This window comes from Mustela nigripes, chromosome 18 (assembly GCF_022355385.1).
Source record: "Mustela nigripes isolate SB6536 chromosome 18, MUSNIG.SB6536, whole genome shotgun sequence".
NCBI classification, from domain to species: domain Eukaryota; kingdom Metazoa; phylum Chordata; class Mammalia; order Carnivora; family Mustelidae; genus Mustela; species Mustela nigripes.
In genome coordinates this window covers 2,430,615-2,443,302 of record NC_081574.1, presented here as the reverse complement: position 1 = coordinate 2,443,302, position 12,688 = coordinate 2,430,615, and the positions used below count along the sequence as shown (strand labels likewise).

The window sequence follows — 12,688 nt, the reverse complement described above, 5'->3', positions numbered from 1 at the left end:
ACTAAGCATGATACGCTCTAGTTCCATCCATGTTGTCGCAAATGGCAAGATTTCATTTCTTTTGATGGCTGCATAGTAGTCCACTGTGTATATATACCACATCTTCTTGATCCATTCATCTGTGGATGGACATCTAGGTTCTTTCCATAGTTTGGCTGTTGTGGACATTGCTGCTATAAACATTCGGGTGCACGTGCCCCTTCGGATCACTACGTTTGTATCTTTAGGGTAAATACCAAGTAGTGCGATTGCTGGGTCATAGGGCAGTTCTATTTTCAACATTTTGAGGAACCTCCATGCTGTTTTCCAGAGTGGCTGCACCAGCTTGCATTCCCACCAACAGTGGAGGAGGGTTCCCCTTTCTCCACATCCTCGCCAGCATCTGCTCGTGGGATTTTCTATTTCCCAATACACTTCAACCCTGTTTCCCTTTTATTATCTGTCCTGATGCAGTGGAAAAATGTGTTTATGATTCCCAGAGTCTTGTTTCTTCCAGAGGGGGTCAGTTTTCTGTTGTCGACATATTTTGATAAGCTAGGTTGTGTTTAGTTATACAGGAACAATTTTTTCATGTTTGTCACTTTTGTGCTATGATAAAGAAAGTCTTTCTCATGAGATTTCTGGAATGCAGTGTGACTATAACACATGTAAATAACTTTTCCTTCTGGGGTGCCTGTGTGGCTTGGTTGGACGAGTGGCTAACCCTGGGCTCCCACTCAGGTCGTGATCTCACAGGTTGTGGGATCAAGACCCACCAAAAGCTCCGGATTGGGCTCCATGCTTAGCAGGGAGTCTGCTTGAAGATTCTCTCCCTCTGCCCCTCCAGACCACCCCCTCCCAGCTTGGGCACACATGAGTTCTCTCTCTCACAAATAAATAAATACATAAATAAAAGGAAATAACTTCTCATTCTCTTTAAACATAACAGCTCTGTTACAAACTTATCTACAAACATTGTGTTTCACCATTTGTGTTTCTGTTCAATAGGAAACGACCCTGGATTTTGTGGTGATCCCGGGACCCCAGCACATGGGTCCCGGCTTGGAGATGAACTCAAGGCCAAGAGCCTTCTCCGCTTCTCCTGTGAAATAGGCTACCAGCTGAGAGGCTCTCCCGAGCGGACGTGTTTGCTCAATGGCTCGTGGTCTGGACTGCAGCCTGTGTGTGAAGGTGAGTACCTTCAAGTCACGAGGTCAACCTTTGCAGTTGAAACCATGTATTTCTCTCTAAAATGAGGGATACCGTTCTACAGAAATCCTAGACACTGAACTTTGGATCACTAAACTACTTTCCTCCGAAATGTATAAGAGAATCATCACAATGCCTGACGGGGTACATGGAGATAGCCTCACTATTCAAAAGATCATCTAACACAGATCCTTCCTTAGCTTTTGAACGTTCATGACCTAGAAGAGATTGCTGATCTAATAATAGCCTCTCTGTGGTGTGGTGGTGTTTCGTGGCTGCCGGTAGTGCATAGCTGAGAAGAAAGAGCAGTGAGCGTATGCAGTGTCAGTCGCTGATAGGAAGTTCTGCAGGCTGGGGTACGCCTCGCTTCCCCTGCTGTTTCCAGGCTGTTGGTGGCCCTTGTCAAAAACACTGCATCATCAAAGATCCTAGGGTGATTCTCTGTATATTTTAGACCAAATATATTTTATCTTAATATTTGAGAGGCATAAGAGGACATGGTGGGATACCTTAGTAATAACAGTAAAAGACCATGAATAACTTACTGTGTTGTGTATTAGAAATGCTCACCTTAAGCAAAGGTGTGATGAGATACCATGAATTTGTTTAGCGTCCAAAAAGGAACTGATTTAGAATGCAGATACATAAGACTTAAATGTTAGAAATATTTAGCATACACACTTCTCAGTTATTTACTATTTGAGTCCAAAATGTTTACAGAAGATAAATATCCATTTTTATACTTTATTATTTTTATTAACATATAATGTATTATTTCCCCCAGGGTATGGGTCTGTGAATCATTAGGCTTACATATTTCACAGCATTCACCATATCACATGCATAAATATCCATAAATATCCATTAAATATCCATTTTTACATATCTGAAACATTTTCTAGTTGACCAACTTGAATAAACTTACATAATATCAATACCAGAAATATAAGTCAACTTTCTTTTTTTTTTATTTTATTTTTTTTTTTACTTTTTTTTAAGTCAACTTTCTTAATCTTTACTTTCTTTATTCTCTTGTACCTGTCTCTCTCTCACTGTATTATATGTATTATATAGAACAGTAGAAAATAACATATGTGTATAATCTAACTATATTGTATCCAGACTACATTTTTAATCTCATAAAATCATATGTAAATAATATAATCATATATATGAAAAAACAAATACATATCTTATACACATCATGCCTATATATATATGTCTATATTCTCTTCTGAGTGGAAAATTATCTTGGAGATCTCTACACCTACATAGAGATATACGTATATATAATAATCCAGGGTGCTTTTTGATTCTGAATCACCTCCTGACAATCAAGTTAGTATAAATCTTAATATTAGGCCCTAAAGAAGTTGACTGAAATCATACGTGACTGAATAGTGGTGATGGGGTGCCACCTGCCACTGTGAGTTGCAGAAAGATACTTTTTATTGCCTGGAATATGGGATTCTAAATTGTTAGACTTTTTCTTACTCAGACACAATTTTCTCTGTTTCCTCCCCTTTTTTAGAGTTTGCATATTAAAATTGGCATGATAGAATCTCTTTCTCACTAAAAACAGAGTGTTTTCTATTCTATAATATGGTACCTCAAAGTTATACGTGACTTTTGTAACCTACATTTACACCCCATCTGATCTTTTCTCTCTACACTATACCTGGGAATTGTTGGTCCAGAATGTGTTTAAATATTATGAAAACTAAATAAGAGCTCCACTTCACTCTATGACATGTTGAATGACAATAGGCTAGCCTTCTTACTGAGGACAACTATAAACCAACAAAATATATGAGACAATTATCTTATTAAACAACGGACAGTACATAGGAGAAATCAGGGAGGTGAACCCATAATCCCCCCATTATTCTGTATTTTTTTTCTTATTGTGAAGTTGAAAAGTGAAACCCAGGTAGCTTGGTGAGGTGATACAGTAGAAATTATTCTAGGTATCAATATCCTAGAAATTATTCTAGGTATCGGTATCCTAGAACTTATTCTAGGTATCGGTATCCTAGAATAGGGCCAGCTGAGAATGGGACAGCCCCATAAGTCTGGTGAGCATTCACTGTCTGAGGGTCAGAGGGACAAGCATGAGTGGGACCCAGTGATGCAAGGACTTTTGCTGCAGAGTTGAGAGTGGACCCATGATATTATAGGTCATACCCTACTGAGAAACACTGGACATCTGGCCAGTCAGAGCTCTCACTGTGTGCTTAGGACATTTCACAGATGCCCAGAAAACTTCATACATTATGAATATGTACCACTTCCCTAAAATAAGTGGAACATGCTAGAACTAAGAGCAAAAACATGTTAGGACTAAGTCTGAATAGATGTCCTCTAACAGAGAATGAAACTGATGGCAGGACCCCAAAGACCTACAACTAATTTAAAAGTACACCAGAACAAATCCCAGCAACTTTTGAAGGAATGACATAATCTGGGCAACATTTTGTTCACAATGTCTGGCATACAATGAAAAATTACTACATATGCAGACGTCATAACAATATTACCCATAGTCAGACAAACAAACAAACAAAACAGACAATAAAATAAGAATCTTATCCTGAGAATACAATCCTGAGATGAACCAAATGTTGAAAATAATGCACAAGGGCTTGAAGAGGTTATTTAAAATATCTTTTCACACTGACGTTAGAGTCGTAAACAGATAAATAATTTCACAAGAAATGAAAATAATTAAAAAAACACAATCATATGGAAACTCTGGAATTGAAAAAATAGAGTATCTGATATAAAAACTTTTGTAGATGGGCTTAGCAGATTAAAAATGGCAGAAGGGTCAGTTAAACATGAAGACAGATCAATGAAAATTTGAAAACAGAAATGAAGAAGAAGAAAAAACAATGATATCTTATGGGATAATATCAAATAGTTCCACATACTTTTAATTGGAGTTCTAGAAGAAAAAAGAAAGAAAGAATGGAGCAGAAGGATGGTTGAAAAATTATTGGTTGAAAGTTAACCAAATTGGGGTGCCTGTGTGGCTCAGTTGGTTAAGCAACCAACTCTTGATTTAGGCTCAGGTCATGAGCTCAAGTCTGGGAGCTCGAGCCCCATGTTGGGCTCCATGCTGGGAGCCTGCTTAGGATTCTCTACCTCTCCCTCTGCCCCTCCACACCTGCCCCTCACAAACAAAGTTTGATAAATTTGTTGGGAAAATATAGCTCCTGAAAGTAGAACAAACCTCATTTAAATACATTGATATTGTGTTAAGAATGGTCACTCACTTGGGTCTGTACATTCTATGTCAGGTTCACTGATATAAAAAGCCCTTTACTTTGCACATTTAAAAGGTGAAAAAAATTAGAACAGCTGAGAGTGAATGATGCCTTTCTGCAGAAATCTCACTTTGGTGCTGTGATATAACACCTTGAGTTCTACTCCAGCAAAACAAGTGAATTCATTTATTTGATTAGGAGAGCTTAATTGGATTTCACTTCATAATACACCTGATTCAGACTATACAAGTATTTTTAGAGTAGCATTTGGTTTATCTAAAGTTAGAAATTCAAGTGTTTCTTATAAAATCCTTAAAAACTTGGCCATTAATCTGTGTACAGAAAGAAGTAGAAATGTTTCAATATGGCAAGCATTTCTCAAATACTTTTGATGTTCTCAAATAGTTATGCTATTCCTCACAAAACCGACTCCCTCCAAACCTGCATTGTATAGAAATCATGGGAAGTTGAGTAAATAATAGTGTAATTGACTCTCGCTATAACAACAAATGACACCCCCCCAACACACATCTTTAAAAAATTTTGGACAATCTGTAGCTTTCTGTTTTTTTTTTTTTTCTCACTTGTTATTATAGGTCTGGATTGGGGGGGCACATATTATTACCTATAAAAATGGGGTTATCAGTGACTTTCTCATTTCCACTTAATGATAGCCATGACCATGCATTCAGCCCACTGAGAGCATCTCTTTCCTGATGAATCACCTTTTCTGAATCTACCAAAAGCCTTAGAACCTGATGGGACACTTGAATAGATGGTAAAAAGAAAAGAAGCTTTCATAAAACACAAAATAAAAATATTGTAAAATTTTAATCATCAAAGAACTTGAATTGCTTTTTTTTTTCTTATAAAATAACTTTATTAAAAAAGATTTTTTTCATTTATCTGACACAGAGAAACAGTGAGAGAGGGAGCACAAGCAGGGGGAGTAGGAGAGGGGGAAACAGGCTCCCCACCGAGCAGGGAGCCCAATGCAGGCCTTGGTCCCAGGACCCTGGGATCAGGACTTGCGCTGATGGCAGATGCTTAATGACTGAGCCACCCAGGTGCCCCCTATCATAACTTTGAATATATTTCTCATTGTGTTTAGTTACCAATTTTTTTGAGAACTCAGACGATAATCTTAGACATTCTCTTGTACATAACAAGTTACTTCTTTCTTGCTGCTTTTAATATATTTTTTCTATCTTTTGATAATTTGATTGTGTTTTTGTTGATCTCTTTGAGGTTATCCTACATGGAGTTTGTTGAGTTTCTTGGACTGTATATTTGTGTATTTCATCAATTTTGAGAAGATTTAGCCATTTTTTATTCAAATGATCTCTCAGTCTCTTTCACTTTAATCTCCTCTGGGATTTCTGTAATATACATATTGTTCTACTTAATGATGAGCCAGTGATACCACTGGCTATCTTCACATTTGTTCATTCTTTTTTCTTTCTGCTCCTCAGAGTGTACAAATATATTTCTTTTTATTTTTAAAGATTTTTTTTATTTATTTGACAGAGATCACAAGTAGGCAGAGAGGCAGGCAGAAAGAGAGGAGGAAGCAGGCTCCCTGCTAAGCAGAGAGCCTGACGCGGGGCTTGATCCCAGGACCCTGGGATCATGACCTGAGTCGAAGGCAGAGGCTTAACCCACTGAGCCACCCAGGTGCCCCTACAAATATATTTCTAATATAGTTCCATGATGTCAATCATGTTTTCTTTGTTAGCAATCCAGTCTTTTAATTATAGATTCATTGACTGAACTTTCCAAATGAATAGATCTTAGGAAACCGCTTAAATATATCATTGGTTTTAGTTGCCTTACACAACTCTTAATCCTCTTTCCCATGAGACTGTGATAAAGCCTACATCTCATACAGGTAATAGATGTGTGATCACAGTGATTATAATGAAAATGACAACACATCAGCTACCATGTGTACCCGTACTTCTGCTAAGATGCCAGATCGCGTTCAAGGCATATTGCACGCAGTGTGTTTAATCTTACAACAACTGAGAGCAATCGCCTTTATTATACCCATTTTAGAGTGAAGATGCTACATGTCAAGAGCTTGGTCATTCACATTTACTTAAGTTGTGTGAGCCAAGACTCATACTGAAGCTATTTAGCTCAACTTAACAGCCATGATCAAAATACAGCATGCTATGTGAAGTGTTGGTGTCTGTAGACAGGAAGTGGATTCGGCATAAGTGTAGTGGCCTTTTATTATAAATCAAGTAAAAGAAAATTATCTTTTACTGGAAGGAGTCACGTTAACCAAATGTACTTGGAAAGAAAGGAAGTATTTAAAGAGTTTTAACTTTTTACTTATAAAAAATCTTGTTTCCCTTCTGCTGACTATAAATGTAAGCTGCCATTTTCCTTTAAGAGGTCCTCCTATATCACGATGGCATTAATATGAACACAGACATATTGAGGGTACTTTCTAGTCTTCATCTTCATGGGAATAACCATAAGTGAAAGTGTCCCTGTCAGGGAGGAAAAAAAAGTTAACCACAAATTTGATTTTGTAGAATCCAGTATTTGAGGGACTTTCTAAACATTAAGATGGCATCATCATGATGGGTATTCTCTTACCGACAATGTACGTGTCTATAAATTAAGTTGAATATGTCCACCAATCCCTTGTCTCATTTTAGCATTATCCTTTACAGGTGACTTTTAAAAATTGCTACACAGATTTTAATAGCAGATATGATTAGAATAAAATACAAGAACATGGTTGTCTTGTTGGTTTGCTAAATTATGAATTAGATTAATACAATTATCTTCCATGCCAGGCTTTCTGTTAGTACATCTACCCAATAACTGTCATGTACTAAATGATAAATCAGTGTTTGTTGAACGAATAATTGTCTTGGAGAGTCCAACCTCTTGGTGTGTTTACAGTATGACATTTCAATTGATATTACAGCCATAGCAGAACTTTGGAGCTTTAGAGAATGTTAAGTATCATCTGCTTCATGATTGGTAACTAGATCTCATTTCAATGGTAGCCAGGAAACTGTGGAAAGATCTGTGTGAGGAAGGGTTGTAAGTTCACAGCAGGTCCCTCAAGAAGAAAGGGTTGTCATGGAGTGGCTCTGTCTGTTGTGGGTGCAGGTGGAGAAGCCCCAGAACACATGCTTTGTGCTCGTCAGACAGGATCTAGTCCGAGCTGAGGGCCGGCATCAAATGGTGGGCGAGTCCCTAAATGTCTGCTACATGACGGTTCTATGCTATGCACATTTCATAGTCTGTTTCCTTCCATACTTCTAAGAAGAGTTTATCTTTGTTCTCAAGGCTAAGTTCGAGAGTGGAACCATGAGAGAGGCCACAGCATTTGTAAATATTTGGTCATTCTCAGAAATGGTCTCAGGATACATTCCTGTTATTAAAATCCAGCCAAAGGTCACATTCTTTCTCTGACTGCCGGCGGCACATTATGTGGGAGAAAAACTTAACATTCTGTGATAAATAGACTCAACTACCAAAGGCAAAAAAAAAAAAACAAACCTTGTTCTGGGTTAAAATCATCACCTTGATACATGCCCACAAGCTGCTGCGTTTGCTTTGCTGATTGAGGTATGTGCGAGGGACACGTGTGGAGTTTGGAGCTGTTGGCCTGCCTGTGGTCAGCCGGTGTCTCGCTGCCCGTACGTGGCATTGTTTGATCTGGAGAGCAGCGGGGAGCAGACGAGGAGACACTTACCGGGCGGTCCAGGCGTGATTCATCTTCCTCAGGCATCCGTCGTGTTCCACCAGGAATTACCCCACAGTCGTGAAGGATGACCTGATGGGTCCAGAATTAAAGAAAATCCATCAGCTCCTACATGAAGAAGGCCCTTCTGAGTCGCTAATACCATATAGATCCTTTTTAAAAAAATCCTCATTTTTTTTTTTGTATTATAAACAGGCTAAATCTCAAAAGTAGCAAGGCATTGAATTTTCAATGCTTTAATTCACTTTTTAATTTGTTCTGAATAATGTACTCGAGGAGGAATAGTATGACCATATAACTCTCACATTTGTAACTCATCGAGAAAAGAATGGCATGAACCGTAAAGTAAAATGCATTATTACACATGTTCCATAGTAAGAGAGCCTATTTTAAAAAACCAATATGTCATCTGCTACACTGATGACCTTTGGTCTCAGGCATTTGTCATTTTGGTGGCAGCTCACTCTGTCTGTGTCCTTGTCCCCATAGCTGTGTCCTGTGGAAATCCGGGCACGCCCACCAACGGCATGATTGTCAGCAGCGACGGCATCCTCTTCTCCAGCTCGGTCATCTACGCCTGCTGGGAAGGCTACAAGACCTCAGGGCTCATGACGCGGCACTGCACGGCCAACGGGACCTGGACGGGCACGGCCCCTGACTGCACAGGTTAGTGGTCACTGTCATGGATGCTTGAGGCCATGACCATGAGATCTACTTGACTGAGAAAGAGTCATTTATTTTTTAAGTATTTTATTTTTTTTAATACATAGAGGATAAAAGGATATATGCATGTTTGATACGATGATGATTTATTAGGTAGTTGGAGCTCTTTCTTCACTTTCTAATCTACATGGCTGAAACTCTGTTCAGTGGCCAGTTTGGTTGGACATTGTAAAGCTGGGCCCAAAAAAATGTCAGTAGACCATTCATTTTCCAGGGGACTAAGGAAAACATTCACTTCTCTGGTCACATTCCAAACACACTGTCCCCGACAGTCGGTCAGGGGTGTCGTCAGAGGACAATGGTGTTTCTGTAACAATTTTCTGCTCGATCATGTTGAATTACCGCTTAAGGGGAGTAACTTGAACAGAAACCATGACTATTTAATGGTAATTCTGTATTTTTCTAATTTTTTTGGTCGTCTTCTGCTCATTAGTTATAAGCTGTGGGGACCCAGGCACCCTGGCGAATGGCATCCAGTTTGGAACGGATTTCACCTTCAATAAGACCGTGAGCTACCAGTGCAACCCCGGCTACCTCATGGAGCCCATCACGTCATCCACCATCCGCTGTACCAAAGACAGTACGTGGAATAGCAGCAAACCGGTCTGCAAAGGTACGCGCCATCACATTCTTGGTCTTATGCACACGAAAGTGTTTACTGAGTTACACTGGCGGCATCCGCAAGCATTTTTGTAGTCCCTCTGTGTGCTAGAAGTTCCTGTAAGCTCGTTTGCAAACAAAAATCACTTCATTTTCTTAATACGATAATCTCAGTTTTAGAGATGGGAAAACCGACTCGCAGAGTTAGTAAAGGGTCAGGGCACAAATCGGAGACAAGAGGTGTTGGGACTCAGACAACAAGCATGCTATCACTAATTGTGTGTGTGTGTGTGTGTGTGTGTGTGTGTGTGTGTTTTAAGATGTTGTTTATTTATTTGACAGATAGAGAGCACACGCCAAGGGGAGAGGGAGAAGCAGCTCCCCACTGTGTAGGGAGCCTGACATGGGACTTGATCCCAGGACCCTTGGGGTCATGAACTGAGCTGAAGGCAGATGCTTAACCAACTGAGCCACCCAGGTGCCCCTAAGTCTGTTTTGAATATCCACACATTCCTCTCTCCTGACACACATGTTAACCCCGAATCTATTAAGGATTACAGCAGAGATGATGAGGAAGTGTAAATATAGGACTTTCAAGTCAGCTTAGACAGAGACGCCGATCATCAAATAATGGCAGAGAACCTAAGTACCATGGTGTTTTGGGTGGTGCAGCTGCTGGGACTGAACCTGCCATGGGAATACGGAGATGGTATGAGAACACTTATGACTCGTGCAGTTGGACTTTCCAGGGAGAGCAGAGAAGGCTGAAGCCAGTCTAGTGACCTGAATGGCAGATCAACAGGGGTGGGCTCTGATGGCGATGGAGGAGGGGGCCCAGTGGAAGTTGTCCATAGGCAGGGGTCTGCATGGTTTGGACCTCTGTGCGAGCAACTGCAAGCAACACACACAGGTTTTCTTCTCTGCTGAGCCAGAGTGGAGCAGGAGGGCCACAGAGACAGCTGGGACATGAACAGGGCTGGCCCCAAACACGAGTGTGGCACCTGGCTCCGTATCGGCCTAGGATCAAAGACAGTGCTATGGGAGTCATACGCTAGATGCTGGGCAGTGGTGTGGTCATCAGTGGGCTCCGAGAGACAGATGGACTTGGGTTTCACAAGGACAGAGGTTGGTGTGAGCCTCAGTGAGAGCCCAGTGCTCAAGTACACGGCTTCCTCTCCCTTCTGAGGCAGCCATGTTCTGAGACCCCGCTTCCCTCCCACTGGGGGTAAGGATCACCGTGTCACCTGTCCTTCCACCTGCCGTATTAACGTGGCGCTATTGCAAAGCCAGCACTAGACAATGTTGACTGAAACTCACAATGTAGTGTCAGGAGGGCTCTACTCATCTGTTGATGTTGATGAGTAGATGACAGTTGATGTTGATGTTGATGACAGCGGCCCATACAGTTGTCCATTCTCTGGGATATCTTGTGTTTTTATCAACTTCTGTTTCCCTTTCTGACAGTCAAGGTTGATGTCATTACCTCCATGGCCAACCAGGCCCTTCCAGATGAGACCACTCTCAATCTCTGAACTGGTCTCAGGCTAGACCCCCCCTTCATGTCCTGTGTGGAACCATGTGACTCATCACTGCTCTCGCCTGGAGCACTGTCCACTTGCTTCTCCTGTCCAGAGCACATGTTTCCCACCCCCTCCCATGTGCATTCTCAGAAACATTGGTTGAAAACATGCCTGAGATTAAGGGCACTGGAAAGGCCTGTTTCCAGCTGCTGGCTGTTCACGTGTGCTTCTGTGTGTGATTGTGTCTTCTTCACATGAGGATGTGTGAGTGTGAGTACACAGGAGAAAACATGGGTGAGAACATACGTACAGCTGAGTCTCTTCCCCTGCTGCCTTCTGTCACGGCACACTTCCTCTGGAGTGGGTGAAATCCGGAAAGCTCCTAGCTCTCCCAGGAAGATGTGTGCAGTGTTCCCCAGCGCCCTGCACTGTAATGGCCAGACTGGGAGGGACCATGTAGGGCCAGCATGAGCTGCTGATCATCCGTAAGAACCGCACTCATCTCTGTGGCCCCTCACAAAGTGAACGTCAGGCTGAGGGACATTGTACAGCAGTGGCTAGGAGTATAGCACAGAACCTCTGTAACCATGTAACTGCCTGGTTTTTAATGACTCAGCCAAAGTTTCAACAGTCTATATCTCCTAGATCTTATGTGCTGTCTTTAGATGTGAAAAATTCAGGGAGTTTACCATTTGTGCACATAAATCCAGAAGGTTGTGCTCATGCTGCATGAGTGATTTGTCCTCTGGAGCCACCATGAAAAGACACGTATTAAATATGAATATCTCTTCCTTTCTTGGCCTTGTATCTACTGAGAAGGTCATGTTCAATCCTGCTTTCTCTTACAGTGGAGTATGCTGTGACTTGGCTTTGCTTTTTTGTACTTGATCTAAATTAATGAAGAAATGCTGGAGAAAACTTTTATTATTTTCATTTGTTGTTTTCCTCAGTCCTCCTCTTATTGAAAGAAAACAGCCCGACCTAGATGTCATCTATAATTTGGGTGAAATAAAAATATAGGTCATCTGAGGGTTGCAGCAGGGCGAAGGCCCTGGACATTCAGTCCCGTCTGTTTTTTGGAAACAGCTGTCATGTGCGGTCAGCCGCCGCACGTGCTGCATGGAAAAGTGGAGGGAACGGACTTCCGCTGGGGTGCCAGCGTAAGCTACAGCTGCGTGGACGGCTTCCAGCCCTCTCACTCCGCCATCCTCTCCTGCGAAGGCCACGGCGTGTGGAAAGGAGAGGTCCCCCAGTGCCTGCGTAAGTCTTCCGGCAGTGCTGGCTCCTGGGGTCCCATGTGCTGGACCCATGTGAGTGCTTTCCAGTCCCTGTCATTGCTGGTCCTGCCACGGGAGGCAGGGGCTCTCATTCAAGGCCACCTTGCTCAAGGCAGACCCCTCAGTCATTGATGGGTTGAATAGTGATACCCAAAGATTTTTTTTTTTAATTTATTTTTTATTTTCAGCATAACAGTATTCATTATTTTTGCACCACACCCAGTGCTCCATGCAATCCGTGCCCTCTCCAATACCCACCACCTGGTTCCCCCCCCCCCCCCCCCCCCCACCACTTCAAACCCAAAGATTTTTGCAGATGCCCAGTACACAAGTTGGAGAAGTTAATCTGACCCAGAGATGCGGACCATTCTCTGACTCCTTGTT

The 12,688-nt window shown here is 41.6% G+C and overlaps 1 protein-coding gene across 1 annotated transcript in view; it reads left to right on the top strand.

Moving 5' to 3' along the window:
• Positions 1 to 12,688, top strand: part of CSMD1 (CUB and Sushi multiple domains 1) — a 1,942,714-nt gene that overhangs the window by 1,904,032 nt on the left and 25,994 nt on the right. Inside the window, exons 57-60 of the mRNA XM_059384481.1 lie at positions 988 to 1,170; positions 8,674 to 8,850; positions 9,341 to 9,520; positions 12,114 to 12,287. Coding sequence (XP_059240464.1) covers positions 988 to 1,170; positions 8,674 to 8,850; positions 9,341 to 9,520; positions 12,114 to 12,287 — 714 coding nt within the window. The remainder of the gene's footprint in view (positions 1 to 987; positions 1,171 to 8,673; positions 8,851 to 9,340; positions 9,521 to 12,113; positions 12,288 to 12,688) is intronic.